Below are 22,248 nucleotides of genomic sequence, written 5' to 3' on the forward strand. Positions count from 1 at the left end.
AACCCCGGACCGCCGGAGGAGGAGGAGGAGGAGGGAGAGCCGCGTCCTCCTGCGCCTTCTGCCGCCTGGTCGCACCTTGCTCCGGCACCCCCTCCTCGCCGCATCCCGGGGATGCTCGGAGCCCCCCAGCCATGACACCCGCCTGCCCCCCGGCGCCGCCAGCCCCCCGCTCACACCGGCGCTGCTGACTCCGCCGCACCGGCCCCCCACAGCCCCCCGGAAAGTACTTCGCACCCCACTCGGTCGGGCAGGGGGGCCAGCGCACCCCGCCGATCCCCTCCTCTCCGCTTTTTTTTTTTTTTTTTTTTTTTTAATTTTGAAATTTTATTTTTAATTTTTATGTTTGTTTGCTTTGGTTTTTTTGTTTTCGTGTTTTGGTTGGTTTTTTTTTTTTTTTTTTTCTTTTTTTCTTTTTTTTTTTTTGTTATTTTTTTTCTCCCCTAAGTCCTGAAGTTGAGTTTTAGAGGCGACACGGCGGCTTCAGCCGATTTCTTCCCCTTCCTTTGCCTCCCCATGGATATGCACTGCAAGGCAGACCCCTTCTCAGCAATGCACCGTGAGTACTGGAGCCCGGCTCCTCCCGATGCTCTCTCTCTTTCTCATCCTTCCATTCCTCCTTCCCCAACCATTCCTCCTCACCTGATCCCCCTCCGGCTACATCCTTTCACCGCCAGCCTCCCCTCCCCTGGACAAAACCTTGCTCAGAGCAGCGTTCCGAAGGCAGGACGGACACCGGAGCGAGGGTTCCGGGCAGCCCTGGGCCCGGAGGGGCTCAGAGATAGTTGCTGGTGGCGGGGCGGGGGCCAGGACCCCCGTCCCGGGGGGCTGGGGGCTCCGTGCGGCTGTGCCTGTGCCGCTTGCTGTGCGCGCACACCCCGAACCAGACCTCCCCTCCACTTGCCCCATCGCCCCGCAGGCGAACGTGAGTTTATTCCGACTCATCTCAGCTCCCCAGGCCGGGCCCTGTCCCTGTCCCTGCCCCCCAGTTCCCCCAGTTCCCCCCGCCACCTGATCTTGTTTGCTTTGATTTGGGATTTCAGCTGCAAGAGAGGGGAGACGCCAGTTTCAAACTGATGGCTGTTTGGTCGGTGGCAGTTCTGTGTTTTGGTTTTTGTTCGTTTTGGTGAAAGGTTGGACTGCGGGAAAAGAATAAAATAAAATAGGACAATCTGTATGGCCGGCAGATCTGGCAGCTTCGAAGGCTCCCAAGAAGTCGCGATCATTCCTGGTTTATTTACTAGATCCCCGGTGTTTATTTTAAATGCATCTCTGGCATGGAGGAGAGTGCCTTAGCGATGTATTTTCACTTTAAAGAGCCTCTTTAGAAGAGGGGGGACGGAGGAAAGCCAAAAGAGCCTTTTACCAGGGACTGTCAGAAGGTATTTTCAGGGATTTTAATTTCACTGCGCGAAGGGAAAATAATTAAGAGATTCCAAAGAAAGAAAGAAAGAAAAAAAATAATACGAATAGGAAGCCTGGATTGAGAGCATCTCGAGTCAGGAAATGAATAATTAAGAGCAATTTGTAACTTTTGACACCGAAACTTTTGAGGACACGCCCTGCCCGCTGCATATAAACAAACCCAAAAGAGACAAAATAGAAACACTCAGAGTTAAAAAAAAAAATAAATTATTAAAACCCCAATTTTGCGTTGAGAACGAGGGCGCAGAAACACAGTCCCATGAGCATGAGGAGAGCCCCAAACGGGGATGTAGGTAGCTTCCTGCCTGCTTCCACTGGAATGATTTCGAAGATGCATTGGCTTAAAATGCAGGGTTAAATTTTCGAACGCCTTTAACTGTAAATAGTCCGTGTCTTGGGCGTTATATATATATATATATAATTATTATTTTAATTCTTCAACGCTGCGAACGTCTCCGAGAGGCGATGGCAGCGGCTGTGCCCGCGGTACGGCACGGAGCATGCCCGCAGCCCGCAGAGACATTTCGCTGCCCATGAATTTTTTTTTTTTTTTCCTAAGAAAAAAAACCTCCCTCCAGTGAGTTTTGCAAAATTAGGAAATTTTTTTTTTTTAAAAATCAGCATTTGGTTTGTTGCCTAAAATGTATTTCTAGAGCTACAGACCTAGATACGTGTAAGCCATGAACAGCCACGGGCACGGGCTGCTGCCGCACAGAGACAGCAAAACACGATCCTTACGAAAGCTGCACGACTCGCCGGGTGATTGAATGCACAGGCTCCGGCATTTATCTGCGGATAAATACACGTAAATATCTCCCTGCTCCGAGAGAAATCACCTTACAAAAGCAGGGGCAGAGGCAAAACAAACTCGTGAAAAAAATACCCGTCCGCGATAATTTGAATTATTAATTTTTAATCTTTTTTGCATCTGTTGCCTTTTAATACTCGGTAATGCGAGTTATAAAAGGTGCCTTGAATTATTTATCATGGAGTTGCCGAAGAAATTGCTGTCTTGTAACTTTAGAGGCAACATGTGCGGGAGGGATGCTGAACAATTGAAGAAAACACACGGCAACAGAGACCCGCGGGGTTTATTGGGGAAGATAAATACACCGCCCCTCCCCTCTGAACCCCGAAATATTTTTCGAGGAAGGCTAACAAAAGAATGCAACAAACAAGCCCGTCTCCTCGGGGAAGGGCCGGGGAAGCCAGCCGGCGCCCTGGCCGAGGCGGCGGGGAGGGATGTGGAGGTGTTAGTGAAGGGGTGGGGGAGATGGAAAAAACTCTATTTGTGCGAAAGGACTTGGATCGATCGCAGGGCAATGAGAGTTTCCACTAAGTTCAGAGCCAATAAGTCAGTGTCAGAAGCAGGGGAAAAAAAAATAATAATAATAAAAAAGAACCACAACAACAACAAAAAAAACCCCAGCGAAAACACAAACAGATCATTTTTCAGTAAACTGCAAAACGAACTAAGATCTCTCGGCGAGGAAGATACAGGAGGTTAGGGCTTTGCTAAAGGAAAGGTTTAATACAGTGTGCACTCCACAGCTCTATCACTGGGTATTCCGGAGATAGAGACACGCAGGTAGCAGAGCTCTGCCCCGGCAGCCAGAGGGAACCGCTCCCGGCTCCGGGCAGCCCACCCCGGGAGCAGGCGGCTGACCACCGCCTGTCTTGCTGAGATTATTTCCCGTCACTCTGTGTCTCCTGCCCCTCCTTAGCAGGTGCATGTTTATTTTTATTCCAAGTTATTCCTCGAAAGGGAGAAAGATAGGGAAAAAGCCATCCTAGCAATCTTATCCGAGAGACGGCGTGGAAAGGGGGAACAGAGGAAAACGGAGCGTTTTAAGTTCCCTCTGAATTACACTGGTGTGGGGAAAAAAACAGAACTGTACAAGCCGGTTAGATATATATATATATATATATATATATATATATATATATATATTTCCCCCCTTACCGGAGGATTTTTCCTTCAAAGATCGAAATCTGAGGAGAGAGAGAGTCTGTCTGTAAACGAACACTGACCGCGGGACATAAAATATTTTATTTCTTTCTCCCCCCCCCCCTTTTCCTCACTGCATTTCTTTCCCTTTCTCTTTTTCCTCTCTGAATCCCCTTCAGCTCGCATCCGAAAATAACGGGAGCGGACGCATTGCATGGGGGACACGCCGCGGGGTGAGGGAGGGCGGGGTTGGCCAGGAACCGTAATTGACAATGTGATAGAAAATCGTGGAAGGAAAATTAAAGGAAAGAGGAAAAACCCAAGAGCAGAGAGAAGGAGAACTGCGGCAGGGTCGGCCCGGAGCTGCTCGGCAGCCGAGCTCGGGAGTTCGGGAGCGCATCTCTCCCCAACTCCGGGCAGAGGGGCCGGAGCGGGCTTCGCATTCATCCTCGCCCACCCACCCACCACAATGGCCCCGAGGACCCGCCGGGTCGGCGTGTCGGGAGGGGAGGGCGGGAGGGAGATGTGCTCCCCGGCCCGGGGAGGGAGACGGAGATCGAGGGGGACAGTCCTCGGCGAGCCTCCGCCTCGGGAAAATCCACTCTGCCTTCGCCTTCCTCCCTGCCTCTCCTCCTGTCTCTTTCTTTCTTCCGTTTCCTTATCTTTCTTTATTTTTTCCTTCTTTATTTCTTCTTCTCTCTCCTGATCTTTTTCACCTTTCTTTCCTTTTCTATCTTTATCTTTTATTCTCTCTGTATCTTTCCTTGTCTCTTTTTTTCTTTCTCTCGTTATATTTTTTTTTCCTTTTCCTTTCCCTCGTTATCTTTTTTTTCCCCCTCACTCGTTTTCATTCCTCCCCCCCCCCCCCTTTCTTTTTCTCTTTCTCCTTTTTTCCTCTTCTCTCTCCCACGCCTTGCCCCCCTCCCGACCCCTCGCCATCCCCTCCATCCATCTGTAATGACTGGAGATGTTGCTGCTGTACGAGTGGCCAAGAACCCGCGACTAACGGTGTCTTTCTGGTGTGCGTGGGTTGTGTTTCTTTTTTTTTTTTTTTATTTCTCTTTCCCCAGCAGGGCACGGGGGTGTGAACCAGCTCGGGGGGGTGTTTGTGAACGGCAGGCCCCTACCTGACGTGGTGAGACAAAGGATAGTGGAGCTGGCTCACCAGGGGGTGCGACCCTGTGACATTTCCAGGCAGCTGCGGGTCAGCCACGGTTGTGTCAGCAAGATCCTGGGCAGGTAAGGAAAGGGATAGCTCCTTCCCTCTCCCCTGGGGTGGTCACGGTGCATCCCCCTGTCCCGCTCCAGTGTCAGCTCCCGCTCGAACCGGGCTCTCCCCGTGCAACCCAGCCGAGCCCCCTCCTCCAGCCGGCTCCCCCCAGCCCCCCGGCCGTGTTTCCAAACTCCTGGGAAGACAAACGATTTGCGAGGGTGGAGGGGGGCGGGAAAGAGAAAAACAAAACAAAACAAAAAAAACCCAAACCCAACAACGACAACAACAGGAAAAAAAAACAAACAACCCCAAAACAAAAAACAACACCAAAAACGCAAAAACAACAAAACCAAAACAGCAAACCCCCCAAACAACCAGAAATAACCCCCCGACTCGCAACAATCCGGGTAAATAAACAAACGGAGGGGGAAATAAATAAATACCCCGGGTAGCCGATAGCGGCCAAACGCGGTGTGAAATACCCCCAGAGGTCAGGTGGGGGGTGCCCCTGCCCTCCCGAACCCCCAGTCCCGCAGCGCCGGCCGGGAGAGTGTGTGGAGGGGGGCATGGGGGAGGCAGCGAAGAGCCCAGAGCCCCTCGCTTCTCACACACACACACACAAAAACCCAAAACAAAACAAAAAAAGGGAAAAAGAAAGGAGAAAAAAAAAAGGGGGGGGGGGGAAAAGGAAAAGGAAAAAAAAAACAAAAACAAAAGCAGAGCGTGAGCGAGAAAGGGCGCCCCACCGAGCCGATCCATGCCGCAGCCGAACCGCTGCAGCGGGCCGGGGCCCGCGGGGGGCTGCAGGGTGATGAGGGGCTGGGGGCTGTGCCGGGCACCGCGGCAGGACACTGACCCTCCTTTGTGCAGGTATTATGAGACGGGGAGCATCAAACCCGGCGTGATCGGCGGCTCCAAACCCAAAGTGGCGACCCCCAAAGTAGTGGATAAAATCGCCGAGTACAAGAGACAAAACCCGACCATGTTCGCCTGGGAGATCCGGGACAGGCTACTGGCCGAGGGCATCTGCGACAATGACACGGTTCCCAGCGTCTCCTCCATAAACAGGTAAGAGCAACCTCGCGGCCCCATCGCCTCTGTCCGGCCCCACTGAACCCCACAAATGTCCCGATCCTTCTCGGGCCGGGTCAGACCCAGCCTGCCGCAGCCCACGGCCCACAGCCGGGATCCCCCGAGCCCAACCCCGGGGCTGCCGCTGAGCAGATGCCGAGCGGTGCTGCAAGGTTTGTGGGATGCTGGGGCCCAGGGGTGATTTCCCCTCTCCCTCCGATCCCCTTCGCGGGGTGTACATGACCGCCAAGCTTCCCCGGGGTCTATCGGGGCTCTGAGACGAAAAGCTGCCGCGTCCGCGGGCGAGGCGGGCTCCGCGCAGTGCCGGGCAGGGATGCCCTTCCCTCCGCTCCGCTCCCCGGGCAGCTCCGCATCGCGCATCCCGCAGGAAAGGCTCAGCCTCTGCCTGCCCATGGCTGGGGAGCGCTGTCCCGGACCCTCTGCGGCAGGGGCTGGGGGGCAGCAGGGGCTGGGGGGCAGCAGGATCGAACCGTTCCCCCCTCCTCCTATCATCTCCGCCCCCAGATGCTAGGGTGCGACTTTTGTTGATAGAGGGAGTCGGGTTTGGTCTGAGGTTGGAGGTGGCAAAAATAACTGTATGACAGGGAAAAAAAAAAAAAAAAAAAAAAAAGAAAGAAAAAGGATCGATGCAGGAGAAAAAGGCCGGTGATAGGTGTAATCAAGTACTAACACACTGCAAAGCCCTTGTACTGTTCACATCCCAGCGCAACACACCAGATCTCCCCCTTCACACTTCGGCAGGGCACAGCACCCTCAGACACCGAGGGAAAAGTAACCAGGCTGTTTCAGTGTCATCTGTGTGCAGACAGCTCGGCTCTGCCCACAGAAACACAGTCTCTAGGAACTGGGAAACCCGGGGGTATTTGCCAAGGGGACATAGGCAGGCACAGAACACCTCAGTGACAGAGTAAGACCCCATGGAATTTTGCAGGCAATCCAAAATATACAGCATTGCCCACACGAATAAATGTAAATATACCTGCAGGCTCCTGTACTGTCCTCATAGCCCAAACCCCACCAGTCAGTATATTGGCTCTTTTGATATATAGCAAGTTTAGCCAGGTATTTTTTGTTTGCTTGTTTTGTGGTTTTTTTGTTGTTGTTTGTTTGTTTTTGCTTTGCTTTCGTTTTTATAGCAAGGGAATCAAAAAATAAAGAGCAGGGAGAAGGCAGTGGTCTTTTTTGTCTTGCGCTTTTCATGGCAGATTTATCAAAACATGTCCAATAACTCAGCCTGTGTATTTCTAAATCTGGCATTCTATATAAATGGGTTTTAATATTTTGCAAATGATATGGAATTATCCCAAATCATCTTGAAAACAGCAGGTAGAATTAGCTACTGGAATGTACCTTGGCTAAGAAAGATTCCCTCAGACACACTGTCTCTGTAATATACTGCTAGGCTACCCTAGGAAATTATCCCTGTGTGTGCCATCTGTATTAAAATGGTTATTAAGTTATGAACAGGGTAACATAATACTGATCGGCTAATTATACACCCTCCTAAAAAACCTCCAGGTCTCTGTTACTCTCTCAGTCAGGTACTGAAATAATAACAGTTTGACATTCAGACACCTCACAAAGGCAGCTGCAGAAGGACAGCCAGCTCTCCCTGGGAGGAATCCAGCTCCTGGTGCAGGACCTGAGAGGAGGGGGCTCTCTGGAGGAACAGCACCCAGGCACCCCACACATATGCACCCCCCAGACAGCTCGAGGGGTGTCAGACCCAAACCAAACCTCCCCGTGGGCTCAGCCCCAGGCCTGCCCCAGGTGCAATGTCCCGGGCAGAAGGATGTTTGGCACCGGGTTTGGCTCCCACCTTGCTACCAGTTTGCAGCAGCAGGGCTTTGGGAGGGTTGGTACCTCAGTTTCCTCACCCTGGAGATGAAGACTGATCCTCCTCAGAAGGAGGTGGGAACCCATGTTGGTTAGATTGTCCCTCTAAGAGGCTTTGGGAAGGACCACTGCCACGTAGATTTAAGTATTATAATAATAAGAATCATCTAAGTATTATTGTATTAAAGAGGCTCAGCTGTGCCCCACCACATTTGATTCCTACTGCAACAGCATTTTAGTGCAGAGCCACCAAGGCACCAGAGCATTTGGGCTTCATATGATCAAGTCTTTCCCCCATTTCTTTTAAAAATTCAGCTCCAACTTCTCACCGTTCACCTTCGTACGGGGCTCTCCAACACTCACATCTGTGAGGAAGTGAGCCCATCATATCAGAGGTCATGAAATTTGGAAGAATAGGACAGACAACTGGGAATAAAAAGAATTGCAGCAGAATAGGAGGAAATAGTGAGAACATAAGGGCCTGATCCTGGTGCCGCGGAGATGAGGGTGAGCTTCATCAGCCCCGTGGCTTTAGTGACTGCAGCTCACAGAACTCACACAGCACAAAGAGAGGATTGAGTTTACAATTTAAATACACATTTTTCTCTCCCTCGTTGTCAAAATACAGGCAGAGAACTGGGTCAGTCCCTTACACACAGCACATCCCTGACCTGCGGTACGCTCACAAACTGGGGCTGTTCTAACACTCCCAGCAGATTCAGACAGATGCAGTTTTTAAGACCAACCTTCTAGAAATACCTTTCATTGTATTTTTGCAAAATGGGGAGTTTTCAAAGCAAAATCTGCGCTGGCCCAATGTCTAGAACTATGAGAGGGACATCCAGGAGAGGTTTAACATCCTGAGACTATAAATGAGGCGTTTACAGAAATAGGAGAAGTTATCTATATCCCCAGAAAGACTGTGAATACTGCACTTCAAAATGGACATCTCCTTGTATGTGGGGAAAAAAACCCTAATTTTAGTTTTCTAAGATTTTCTGAAAATGTTTTAATTACATTCTATTTTCTTTCTTTCCGGGGATTAGTTTAACATTAAAAAAAAGGCTTTCAGGTGAGGGACTACAAACCAACGCGTCTTCAATTCCATTTTTAGAGTCCCCCTAAAACCCTTTAAAGAAATCTGTTTTCCAGTAATTATTTTTTGTGATATCTGAATGCTGGGTTGCACTGATCTCTCAGCACTGTTCTGAGAGTACCAGGAGGAGTTCGGGACAACGCGTTACTCAGTGCTGAGGTTTATCAGGACCTTGTCCAGACCAAACTCATGCAGATAAAAGCAAGACGCAAACTGGTGAAATATGTGACTTAAGTACCTCTTCAGGATTCAGGAAAAAAATTAAGTCTTCTGCTATCTGGTAGTTTTCCTTTATTTATGATTAAAAAAGAAGTCTAGAGAGCATGCTAGTTGGTAAGCCAGGCGCACCAGAACTGACAGGGGGGAGACAGAGCAGTTCTCTCTATACTGGGAGCTTTCCTGCTCCTGCTTCACACATCAGGTACTCCCTGGGGTAAACCCACTGCATGTGTGCAGTGCACATACATACAGATACCTCCACACACACGTGTGAAAACACACATGTACACCGTGCATGCAACGGAGACGCAGGCTTTTAATTCCTCAGCAAGCAATTAATGCTCACTTTAAATCACTTGAGCTCCTTGCTTCTTGAGCACCCCACCAGCCCCGAATTTTTCCATCCGTCATATGACTATAAATGAGTTATCTTTGGTCACTCAAGTTAGAATATTTCAACGAGACCGAGGCTCTGCCATGAGCCTCCCAGCAGCCTCCCAAGTCTGAACTTGGGGGCAGATGTTAATGAGCATTTTTCTTTTGTTTTGCGGCACGTACAGTTAGCCTAAGAACACAGGTTTCATGAGATAATAATCACCCCAGAAAAATGTTTTAAATTAGACAATGTACTTTAGCAGGAACAGGACGGAGCACATCACGGACACACACCCGCAGTTGCGCAGCAGGTGATGCAATGGACATTGTAGTTTAAGCATTATTTACTGCTCCTCTCGGGTTAATGAATTCCTCACAGCTCCAGGAAGGCAAAGCAAAACAACCTCCCCACAATTTGTCCCTCTGCCCCAGCTCTCCCGTGGCTGAGTTCAGTACTAGGGGCTCCCAGTTATTTCATCTCCAAGGCAAACCAAAGCCAAAGCGGCGCCAAGTTCACTCGGCATTTGGGATACACTTTGGACCTTGGGCTCCCCAGAGCAGACCTGACCATTGCCCCAAGGCAGAGAACAGAGCTCAGGGGATATATTATCTCACTCCAGACACTAGAGGTTTTTTCCAACCTTCTCTTAGGTACTGGGTGTACACTGATTTCCAGCGTTAAGCGCTGGGTTGGGGCAGATGATTTCTGTTTCATTACAGAACAACTGCCTAATGATTCCTACCTAAAGCCCCAAATAACAACGTGCTTTTAAAAATACATGTGAAAAGACACAAACGTTGATTCAAGGCTATAGTGACCAGTGAAATATACTTGTTCATCGAAACATTATTGAGCACGTGGCCAATTTCAGCAGCCAGGGGCAGGCCTGTGGTTTAGAGCAAAGAACAGTGTATCATGAGATGAGATTCTCTTACCAGATCTGCCATGAACTGTCTGGTTGATCTTGGGCAGGTCACACGGACTCCTTAGGAGGCTGCTGTACTGTCTGTGAAATGAAACAAACAGCATTTAGCTACCTTTGTGAGCTCAGTGTGATTTCTCACAAAAAAATTCCCATGGAGTTCAAGACCTAGGAAAGGAAAAGGTTCAAAACCGGTGCTAGACCGCTTAACATCAGCAGGGGCTTTAGCCCACACGAGGGAGATAGGATCGAACTGAATCTCCATGGAGGCAAACATAACATCTCCAGACAAAGACCTGAGCCTGGCCAAAGGCAGCCGTGCTCGGGCAGGGGCTGTGTCACAGGCGGAAGAAATCAATGTTATGCAAACAGCGCTTTCTGAGTCACTCTTGCTGGCTTCGCTTGAGAATTTCCCCAAAGGACACCCTGGCCAAAGTCACTGGTGGTGAAACTCTCCCTGTCTTTCCCTCCGAACCAAGCTGGCATGGTAATGAGTCTAGGGAGAAGGTGGAAGAGCACAGAGGATCTGTAATGGCAGCTTGTGCATAGCCACCCCGAGTACTGCAGGGTCTGCAGTGTCCAGAGGGGGAATGGCAGGGTCTAACTGGCAAGGGTGTGTGTCACACAGACCCACTGCCACCACCAGTGTGCAGGAGCCACGTGGCAGTCCTCCCAGTGGAGGGGCCAAGGATTAGAGTGTCTGTGTGGGCCGGATTAGCCTTGACAATGCCTTGGTGCAAAGGACACTTGTCCGACAGCACCCAGCCCAGCTGGGTCTGGTAACCCACCAGCTCTGGTAACCTGGCACTTCTGCTGCCCACAGAAGGAACCTGGGATCCTAACAGGGACCCTCTGACTTTGCCGATGCTGAATCTAAGGTTTGGATGCAGTGTCCTGCATCAGGGGTTGCTCTCAAGGTAGAGGACTTCTACTGTCAGCTGCTGTCAGAGGAGTAACGAATGTGGTCGGGTCACTCAGGGCTTCATTACAAGGAATACACTCCTTTAAATTCAGATCCTTTTCCATCAGACACTAACCTAGCATTATCTTCTTTTTATCATCACAAATAAAGGACAGGCTCATAAAGCAGAGGTTACAGACAATGTTACTGCAGCTGAAAGAGTAAATGAATGCTCACAGCATTTCTCTTTGTCTTATTCCTCATATCTGGCCACAGAAAGGTTGCGTGGTGGGAGCTACAATGAGCTAGCCACATTTTTTCTGATTTTCATATTGCAGAGATATGAGCTCAGCAGCTGCAGTTAGCAAGTCAAATTGGTTGTGCCTGGGAAGTTTTGAGCTCCTTGTTCTGTGAACCTCAAAGTTCAGAACCACATTGGTCTCTTCATCACCTAAAAATCCCAGCCCTTCCTTTTTGTACAGACGTACAGAAAGCTTGATTTTTTTAGTTGGAAGTTAAACATTTTCAAGCTTTTGCATCTAGTGACTGATGGCTGCATTCTGCTATAGAGGTAGCTTAATTTCAGTGCTGGGTGAATGAGTCTTATAGAGCTAAACCTCATTTACCGTAATCACTATTATGTGAAAAAACTCATTTGACTTTGGGAGAAAAGAGGAGAAAATATAAGTGGCTTGGCCAAGCAGTGACGAAGTGGCGAGAACAATGCAGTGTTCTGAAGGGCACAGTCCCTCCAAGAGGAGAGGAATTATTCATGTTTAAACAAAGCAGTACACCCAGAAATGAAGGGAGGGAAATAAGAAAGGAAACATTTAAGTGGTAGCAGAAGTAATCTCCTGATAGGGAGGTCCATTAAGTTGTGGAACTGCATCTTGTAGGAGTTCCTGGTTTCTTGGAATATATGTAACTGGGTGGTATTCAGAACAATCAAATATACAGCAAGAAATAATTTTGTGTTGGCTAAAAAGATAGAGAATGTTCTAGCAGGTCAGACAGGTCCTTTATGGTATGAGGGCACAAAACAAAGTCATGCCTTCAGCAGTGTACAAAATATCCCACAAAACCTGACTCTAATTCTAAAGCCCAGTCAGACAGAGGATTCCCATATTACCCAAATAAAAAGGTATGCTTCAGAACACTTGAATAAGGCTGAGCTTCACTTAGGTGAACTTGTCGTTCTCTTTAATTAAAGCAGGTTGAAATTTAAATGAAGTTTAGGCTCACTGCTTAAAATCAGCAAAATACTGAGGGATCTCGATGCTTACAAGCATCTGACATCAGCCTGATGTCCGTGCAGCTAACATCAGATGCTTTAGGAAATCCCATCTGCCTGGAGATGGCTCTGATGATGATGATGATGACTACTCCTGAAAGTGTCAGGAAGGTTTGAATTTTTCTCCCAAGCAACCATTCTTTAAACTGGAAAGGAATAAGGATTTTTTCCCACCGTAATCCCAATTAATGGGCTGGAGCTGATAGACACACGGCCACATTTGCCAGTCCCCACTGCTTCAAAATGCCAAGGCAGAGCCTAACTCATGCAATGGGCATAAAAATCATCAGCACTTGTGATACAACGTGGGTTTGTTTTTACTTGTTGTCTCTTTCCTCCTCTAAATTTTTAAAGGGATTTGGATATCTGACTCCCATTAAATGACTTTAAAAACACCTAAACAATGCAGTCCTTTGAGTCTTCAGAGAGCCAACAGGCCCCCTTTCAAGCCCCACAAGCACTGGAAACATACTTAATTAAATGAGAACTGAAATTCTCATGCTATCACTTGACTAGAGGAGCTGGAGAACCCACAACAAACACCGTTAGGCTCGTGATGAAATACCAGGCAGCATGATACTCAGCACCAGCCTCCTATTTTCTCTAGTGCCAGTAACTGAGAGCTGATTTTGAAGCACTTACAGGGCTATCTACTCAGCTGAAAATCACAAATCTAATCGCTCGGTTTCCAAACTCCTCAGAGTGCACTTGGAAATATTCATTTCCAATCAATTTGCACCTGCTAATATTTCTGAACGCTTCCACGTGATGACAGAGCCAGGAGTGGTGCGGGTGCTCCCTGTGTCTCCTGCAGCAGCATAAAGAGGCTCTGTGCCTGGATGGCAGCACAAACCAGGCACGGTTTGTGCAAACAGGGATTCCTTTCGGGAGGTTATTTCAGAAAGCCCAGGAGAGACACACGTCTCTCTTCATGCCATCCCCTCAGCTTTGGCTGGGCTCATAATTCAGACCATCCTCAAGGTTTCAGGGATCCCAAAACAAACATCTTTGTCTGCTGGAGGGAAGGAGATGTCTGGTTCAGGGCTTGCCCACTGAGCCCAAGTCTGGGTAAAAGGCAGAGCAAAAGTGGAGAGCCCTCTTCTTGGGGCTCCCGTCTGACAAGACAGAGGCTGAACACCAGCTGGGCTGTGACAGCTTCCCCCCTTCCCCCGATAAGTAGGCATATAAATAAATAAATAAACGGCATCCTAACTGCACTGAGAACTCAATAAAACAATCACATCAAATATGAGGAGGTATAAATCTCATGTCTGCACAGGTAACCCACTCAATTGCTTTTATTATGGCTCAGCCTGACTCCATTTATTACCATCCGTGGCCTGGGTGAAGGATGTTTGCATGGAGGGTGGTCTCCTGGTGAAATCCTATCCCTGGAACAGTGACAATCAGCCCATACAGAGGTGGATTTTGGTGGGGAGACCAAAGGCAGATCCATCTGTCTGCATGAAAACCAATCAATAACCCTGTAACTAGACCCCTTGTCGCTGGGAAATGTACAACACAATGGCTCAATCCTGGAGCCCCAGGAGAGGGGATGGCAGAACCTATGCACTAAGGGGGTGGGAGAGATGGACAGAATTCCCCTGTCCATGGAGATACTGAGCAGTCATGAGGCAGGAGTGGTGTAGGGGGTGTGTTTACACCTACAGCTGGCAAAGCTGAGAAGTTGTGTGTTCAGAGGTGGGTATGGGGAAGGAAAACGCTGAGTTATACTGCAGGTGTTTTATGGGACGTTTATATGGGGCCTGTGAGCAGAATGCAGATAGGTACCCCTATCAAAATGGGCTGGTGGCTGGACACTCCATGTGAGCTGATCAGGATGTGGCAGGGAGCATGGATCTCTGGGCAGGCACGTAGACACTGACGCCAAATGCTGGTGGGCTGGAGGAAGCACACGCAGGAGTTTGCTGCGGCCAGGGAAGGATGGAAGGATGGAAGGATATTCCTTTGTCCTCTGTCTGGCTTGGGATTTATGTGTGTACCAGTTTTGACAGAGAGGAGAAAGAGTGATGTGCCAAAAGGCCTGAGCTAACAGACTGTGAGTGAGCTCACAGATACGCTCCCCAGAAAAGGCTGTGCATGAGACAGTTGCCCACACCTCGGTGTGCAGCCAGGGAGGTTCTGGTGCCTTGTCTCTGCTCTAGGAGAAACACAAGTCGGGCATTTCTCTCACTGCTGTCATCCCCCAGCTCTGCAGCTCCTGGAGCATTTCTAAAATCTGCACAGCATATTGTTCCCCAGGCTTCTGGGGGGCATGGGGGGAACACAGCCATGCACACACACACAGATACGCTGGAGCTTGCCTCTATTAATTGCTCTCTCTTGGGGGCCAATTTAGTTTTTATTCCTTTGACTCCATGTCAAAACTGTTCCTCTTCTTTCCAAGATAAGCACCCTCCCACCTTTGCAGGGTCCAAGGCACAGGGTTACACCTCCATCTCTGGTTGGGAGGCAAACTGCATCACCAATAGCTGCCAGCCCTGCTCAGGATGCCCAGCACTGTGTTTGGGTTGAGGGGGTCGTGGTGCCCGTGTCTCGGAAGGCAGATGGATCCCAGGTTGTCCACGTATGAAAAGGCAAAGCAGAGACTGAACCAGACAATAAGGTCATGAAAGAAACCCTAACATATCTGCCAGGCAGGGTCCCACCCCTCATTCCAGGGCAGTTTGGCTGGTTCTGGCAGCCCTAACACTGCCCATCCTCTGGTCAGAGAGGGTTCATCCTCTGTACCCTTGGCTCCCAGGACCAGTCCTCATTTTCCTCAAGCTGGGATGAAATCTGAGGGCAACTTCATTGCCCCACCACCCATTTTCAAGCTCTGACATGAAAATTGTGAGAGAGAATCCAGGCACAAAGGTTTGGGCACTTCTGAAAGGGTCTATTGCCTTTACTCACGTTTCTCTAAAAAATTCTTTTAAGAACAATTTTTTTGTCATCTGTCTTTACAAAAAAAGCCTGCAGCACAAGGTAGCTATGCTATTAATGTTTGCCTACATTTAGGCCCTGTCTTGGTGGTTTAAATTCAGACTTTTGAGCCTGAAAATGATATATTTATACATAAATGATGCATCTACAAAAATACATATTCACTCATTTACAAAATCAATAGGGAAGGGAGGAGATGTAGAGGAGAAAAGGGAGGAATAATATCTCTGAAGAGAAGGAGGTGGTGTTTGCATATCGAGTGCATAGGGGAAGTATATTTAAAAATGTCACAAATTCCCTGTCCCTGTGGGATAAACAGCAAGTTTAGAGTTTTGAAAGGTGTGAGGTGCACGAGCTGGAGATCAGGAAGGAAATGCACAGGAGTGCTCAGGTGTGGGACAGCCTCTGCCAGTTTGTGAAAAGGTGGCTGCCACAATTCTGACCCCATTTTGTGCACCAGGTGATTTTTTTGGGGCCTTCAGAGAGTTTCAGAAAGCCACGTGCCTGTGGGTGACCCCACCATGGGTGTTGGTGCCCAGGGAGCAGAACTGGCAGAGCTGCTGGCACAGGCAGACATGAACTGGAAGGGAGTGTGGCCCATTCCAGGTGTATGTGAGGAAATGTCCCTGGCACAGTGAAAGGCAGAGGATGAAGTGATCCTGGGAATCCAGTCCATAGAGGAGTGCAAGAGGAGGGTGCTGGCCGTGTCAACAGAGCCTTTCCACTGCTCAGGGCACCACCTCTCCAAAATGAAAGCACCTTCTGCACAATCTGAATGTGCTCCTGATTCATCCAGTGCACAGCCAAGCAATTTGAGCATGGAAACCCAGGTGCACTTGTGCAGCCAGGCTGTTGAGGCTCCATTGTTCCACCAGACAAGCTTTAGGGTAATGGATATTTGGGTGAGACATGCCTGAGACCCCACAACACGTGTAGGAGGAGGAGTGTGGGCATAGCACTAGGGCAACATCTCCAGCTGGGAGCAGAGACTTGTAGCAAATGGGTCTGTGTCAGAACCAGGAATAGCTTTGTCCATGGAAACAGCCTTGTCACCCTGCAGTCCCATGCTGGGAGCCACAGGGATGAGCAGGAGCTGGGGATCCCTGTCCTAGGAAGCCTGCCTGGCTTGGGGGGGATGTGTGTCTGCTGGGGGTACCCAGCACATCCCAGGGGCCATTTGTCAGAGGGATGTGTGCTGGTTCACCTGCCATTCAGTGGCAGGAGGGGGCACCTGGGGATGCTGGGGGCAGAGGGGGCTGTGCTAAAGGAGATATTTCTAATGGCAGGCAGAGTTTAATGCACTGGACTCTGCCCTCCACTCCTCTCCCCAACCTTCCCCGCACACTCTTCTCCTCATTACCCAGGTTATCTTGTTTGGGTTAAGAGGCCAATTTCAACAGACTATAATTGAAGAGTGAAGAGAATCTGATAAGATAAGGAAGGGACATCATTCCTCAAGGGATCAATAGAGGTTTCATGTTCCTCCTTCCCCTGCTGTGTCCCTAACACGCTAACACTCGGTGTCCATGGGCTTGGTTTATTTGCTCTGCTTGTCTGCAAGCCTGGAAAGGAAAAGCAAGGGAGGCAGGGGGGCTGCAGCCCCCGGCTGTCACACAGCCACAGCAGGGGAGGGGGCATCAGGAGGAGACAATGGGGACAGGCAGCAATATGGTCCCCTCTGGGATGGGGAGGAGGCAGGGAGGTGACAAGCCTGATGCCCTCCTGGCTCTGGCAGGGGCAGGGGCTCACAGGGGAGGTGTTCACCTTTGGCCTTTTATCTCAGCATCGTGCTCTGCGAGGGAAGGGTTACACTGATAATTTGTCAAGATTTAGAGTTGCTTTTCCTGGTGTCCCCGTGCAGGCGAGATGGAAGATTTTTATAAGTGCAGCCTCCTCAGGGCAGGGGAGGTGCAACTTCCCCTGCCACGGGGAGGGATGGGGGCTGCTCCTGGGGGGGGTTAGGATTTGAGGTTGGGGCTGGGCAGCCCCAGTATCTCACAAGCCAGTCTCAAAAATTGTTTGGACCAAACCAGCCTGATAGGATCCCCTTAAGAACCACGGAGCTGCAGAAGCCACCAGGGCTCCCAGACTTTGCTCCACTCCTGCCTCCTGCCCCTGGGCAGCGGGATGTGTGTCTCACACCAGGAATGTGAGGTCCACATGAATGCTGCAGGCAGCTGGGGCAGCCTGGAGGAGTCCCCCTGGGAGCCCGGGCACACTGAAGGAGCTGCCCTGTCCCCACGGCCAGAGTAGGGATGCTGGGACACGGGGAGAGGAGCTGGGAGGTCAGCCCGGAGCAGGATCCAGCCCAGATCCCATACAACAGGGTTGGGTAAGTTTCTGGAGAGCCTGAGACACAGAGGGGTCCGGGTCCAAGATATCTTCTTCCAGCTGATTTCTCTTTTATTTTTAACACCCAGAGAACAGATGCTGAGAGCAAGTCAGTCATGCAGCGAGCATGTGGCAGAGTTGGGAATACAACCCAGATCCCCTGACTCCCAACCTCAGGCTTTAACCACCAGACCATGCTTCCCTCTAAGCCACCTTGAACTTTCCTCAGTGAGGATGGGGGCTACTAAGCCTCTGTGGGCTGCAGTTTACCAAGCTGTCAGGAGTGTGCTCACTGGACCGCCTCACTAGAGACAGCCTTCCTCACACAGGCTAAAAAAGTTGAAAAGAAATTCATTTCATGGCCGGTGGTTGCTTAAAAAAGGCGATTCCAGCATATGTATGTGATAAATGTTAACTGTGCATTAATCGCATTAAAGAGGACCCTATAAACTTTTCATTTCTAATTAAATTCTGGCCGGTGATTCTGGCAAAGCCAGCACACTCCGGGCCTTTGTTTATGTGGAAAATTAAAATGCAAATACAATGGAATTTATTTCCATTACTAGAGTGATATGCTGGGCTCCTCTGTTTAACAGCCTCCAATTATTTTCAAACAGGTCTCTCTCTCCCCCACTCTCCCTTACTCATTTTTCCCCTCCCCCTGTCCCCCCGATGCTGCTGCCCCAGTGTGAGGGGTGGGAGCTGGGGGGTCTCGTTTGCTCAAGGTCAAATGCAGGCAGGAATGCAAAGGAGGAAGGGCAAAAAGGTGGGAGAGCAGCAGCAAGGAGGCGAGGGAAGGAACAAGGCTTGAGCACAAGCAGGGAGAGGTAAGGAGCCACCTGGTAGCCACCTGGCTGGCAAATAGATGTTAAACTCACTAAATCCCACCCCAGCAGGTCTGTGACCTGGGGTGTCTGTCACCTGGTGAGAGGGTGTGCTGGGGAGTTTTTCCCTGCAAGTTTTCTGCATCTTTCACAGCCTTTTTTTATAGACTTTCATAGCCTTTTTCATGTGCCTGCTGCTGGGCCACATCCTGGTGGCTGCAGAGGCACAGGGCAGTGTGCCCATTGCCAGACACGTTTCCTGCACAGAGCAGATCAATCCAGGCAGCAACAACACATAATCATCAGCTGAAAAATAACTGAGCTCTCCCGTGCATTTCCAGGGGAGCAGCCATGGCCACGCTCCCAGGGCACCAGTGCACAGCATCCGCACGAGCCAGAAGCCACTGCAGACACACAGAGATTCACTGCACTTTAAACATTTCTTTAACACATATTCACTTATTCACATTATTCACTGCTAAACTCTGCTGACACAGAATCCCATTCTTCCCTACGTATGTGAGGGCAGGGGAACAGCATCAGGCAGAGATCAGAGGCATCTGCTAGCTGACACGGGTGCCCTTCTGTGGGTGAATACAGTCACACAAGAGGACCTGACACCCAGCTTACTGCAGGGGGTGGGACTAGATGACCCTTAGAGGTCCCTTCCAACCCAAACCATCCTATGATCCTATCAGACCCCTGCAAAGGTGAGCCTGCCCTTCACTATAGGCATCTACAGATCCCTCCACAGCTCCACTCCAATCTACCCCAAACCACACACCCCAGCCTCGCAGAAATTCATGGCTTTATGGGTACACCCCTAAAACCAAAACTGACAAGCCTGAGCAACCCCCCCGGGTGCACTGGAGGTGCACACATGTGTGAGCACATCCAGACAGCCCCAGCAGTGTGCTGACACATCCCTGTGGTCCCTCACAAGCAGCCACAGACAGGTCCTTGTGTTCCCTCAGCACATCCCCTGGCAGGGTTTGCTCAGGAGCCAAAGGGAGATTTTTTTTTTTTAGCACGTGTGAGCATCTTAAGGAATCACCCAGTGTAAATGATCCTGCCCCAGCCGAGACAGGGAAACAGGAGAAGGACACATTCACTTACAAGACTGAAAAGAGGCCATTACCCAGTCAAACAACCCCATCCCTGACATCATTATTCAATACACAGGAGCCCTGAAATTCACACTAACTCAATCACAGAGACACACGATTACAAAATAATACTGATGGAATCAATGAGACAGCCATGCGGTCATACAAAGCACACCCGCCCGGGGTTCATGCACAACCACAGCTGCCCTACAACCAGACACAAAACAGCCTTTCACCACCACCTTGGTGGCCAAACCTCCTCACAGGGGGCTTGGAAACTCCGGCAACAAAACCCACCCTTGCCAGGGGGGCTCAGAGCAACACTTAGGGCGGGGGCAAAATCTGGCTGTTGTGAAAAAACTGAGTAAAAAACCACTAAAAGGCTCAAGAAGAAGAGGCTGGTGGAGCCCCAGGGCACTCAGTACCATGCAGAGTGGCACCCGTAGGCAGTGACACCTTTGTTCAGGGACCAAAGGCATCATGCAGACAGTCCTGACACAAGCAAAAGGCTGAGCAGCAGGCAGCAAAGCCCCTGAGTGTCAGGGAGGCAACACAGGAGGGCTGTGAGCTGCTGCCAGGGCTGCTCAGCACCCAGAGCCACAGCACCAAGTCCCAGGGATTTATCTGCCAGCAAGGCAGGGGAGGACTGGCTGCACAGCTGTGTGTGCCTTCTGTCCACAGGAATTCCCCTTCCTCTCCACCCCGTGCTGCTGCTCCTAGCCATTAAAAAGCCCAGGTCCTCATGCTGGGTGTTCAGTGAGTATTGATTCAGTCTGCAAGCAATTTTAATATTTCTTCAGGGACTTTCCAGCAACAGCACAAGTCATTAATTCACCCTCCCAAATTGCTTATTCAATAGCAGGAACATGGCTCCTGAATAAAGTCCCAGAATTTATGTGACTCACATGAGTCAGGAGGTCAAACAACTGTTATGGAGCGAAGTTAAAAATCCAAATAAAATATTGACACTTTTTTGGGGAGTGGGAGGAGGGGAAAGGGGGGAAGGGAAGGAAAAGGTATTTAAAATAGGGTTTTGTTGCAATGCCCCCAGGATAAAGAGTGGAAAGAGATTGAAGACAAGTTGGAGTTTGTAAAATCAATAGGATTTATTGCATATCCGCTTGGCATTTAATAACTCCTTCCCTTCCACCTCCCCCTGCTCTGTGTGGACATGGGGGAGATGAACTCTTCAACAAAACTGCAAATAGCCAGACACAGCCAGCACAGATGGGCACCCAAGCACCCAGAGAGGGAGGCAGCTGTGTGCAGGGATGGGGATTACTGCAAGGCAGGGACACAGCATCCCAGGATCCAGGGTCCTGGCTGATCCAGGCAGAGCCCCTGGCACTGGGCATTCCAGCTGTGTATCCACATCCTGCTCCCACACTGGGATCTCTGGAGCTACCCAGCTGGATGCCCAGGTACCAAACCATCTCATCAAACAGCACGTGATGGCTTGGGATACTCCAATGGCCTTTCTTTGATTTTTTTTTTTTTTTGTCTAGTTGACTTTTTAGCAAAGATTTAGGGCAGGTGATTCCTCTGAACTGAGGTTCTGCAGCAGGCCATTTCTCAAGGGCCTTTTTGCATTGTGATGAAAAATAATGTTTGATTAATTTTCCTCCTAAGACGTCTTCTGGCCAACTACACAGCATGGCTTTAAAATTAAGCAAAGTAATGAAAAGTTTGAAATTTCCATAATCATGTTTTAATAAGATTAATATTTCTGCATGAGGAATATGCATATGTGTTATTTCTAAGATTATTTTGTTCATGATTTATGCCACCTTATCCAAGCTCCTGTCTTCTTAGACTTCAGCATGTTCAAGAAAACATGTACAAGCAGGGTAGTTTTTTAAATGCCATCACCCACGTTCCTCTGTACTCCTCTTCCTATGAGTCCTGACTGCAGCTGATTTTGTCCAATTTCAGTCAGATTAAAAAATGGAATACGTGGTAATTTACAGCTGCAGGTATTCCGATTCATTAGGTGAACGATACTTAATTCAGATTAAGGGGGGCATCTTTTGAAATAATAGATCTGGATACAATTACTAACATTGTCTGGAATACTGTGATTTTCAGAAAGCATCTCCTGTGATTTGCAGCACAGCCTTGCACTGCAAAAGCCCAAGCAGTAAAATACGACCAGTTAAATATTTATACCTTGGGTCTTCACACAGTGCTAAACAATTGCTCCTCCTCTGTGTTTACCCCAGGTTGTGCCTGGATAAGTGTGCTCAGCTCTGGAAAAATGGAGATCCCCAAAGCTCCTGGGGAGGAAAGCTGCCTGCACAGGGATGCAGGGATGAGGGAAAACGTGTGTGTGTCTGGGGGAGCATCCTTTGAACTGCTGCTCCTGGGATGCTGTTTGTCAGGGGGGCTGCTGAAGGAGCCTGACCCAGATGAGATGGTTTCATTGACAGGGAACAGGCAATGGGCTTGTTTACACAGGGCAAGAGGAGAAAATTAATCTGAATTAACTTTGCGAGTGCATCGGTTAAAAGCATTAGAAGATTGTTCAGATACTCATTCAAAATCTGAGTGTCCTAAATTGAATTTAGTTTACTTCATTTCCAAAGTGAATGAAGCTAAACTAAATTAAAGCTGCCTTAATTCTAAAGAAGGGAGTCAGAGGTGTCACATCGTTTAAGTAGACCACAATAATTTCACACATTCAGTTAATTCAAATTAGTTCTTTTGCACAGCCACTCGTAGGTAAGCC

At 49.3% G+C, this 22,248-nt stretch overlaps 1 protein-coding gene across 5 annotated transcripts in view; it reads left to right on the plus strand.

Annotated features, from left to right (window-relative positions):
* Window positions 1-346: 346 nt before the first annotated feature.
* Window positions 347-22,248, plus strand: part of PAX2 (paired box 2) — a 73,070-nt gene continuing 51,168 nt past the window's right edge. For 2 of the 5 annotated variants that reach the window (XM_030452916.1, XM_030452917.1), the window contains exons 1-3: window positions 347-556; window positions 4,441-4,609; window positions 5,454-5,651. In XM_030452916.1, coding sequence (XP_030308776.1) covers window positions 514-556; window positions 4,441-4,609; window positions 5,454-5,651 — 410 coding nt within the window. In that variant the 5' untranslated portion in view covers window positions 347-513. The remainder of the gene's footprint in view (window positions 557-4,440; window positions 4,610-5,453; window positions 5,652-22,248) is intronic. The other 3 variants (XM_030452919.1, XM_030452920.1, XM_030452918.1) reach the window with 2 other exon arrangements.

Source organism: Calypte anna, chromosome 6 (genome assembly GCF_003957555.1).
Source record: "Calypte anna isolate BGI_N300 chromosome 6, bCalAnn1_v1.p, whole genome shotgun sequence".
Classification (NCBI taxonomy): Eukaryota; Metazoa; Chordata; class Aves; order Apodiformes; family Trochilidae; genus Calypte; species Calypte anna.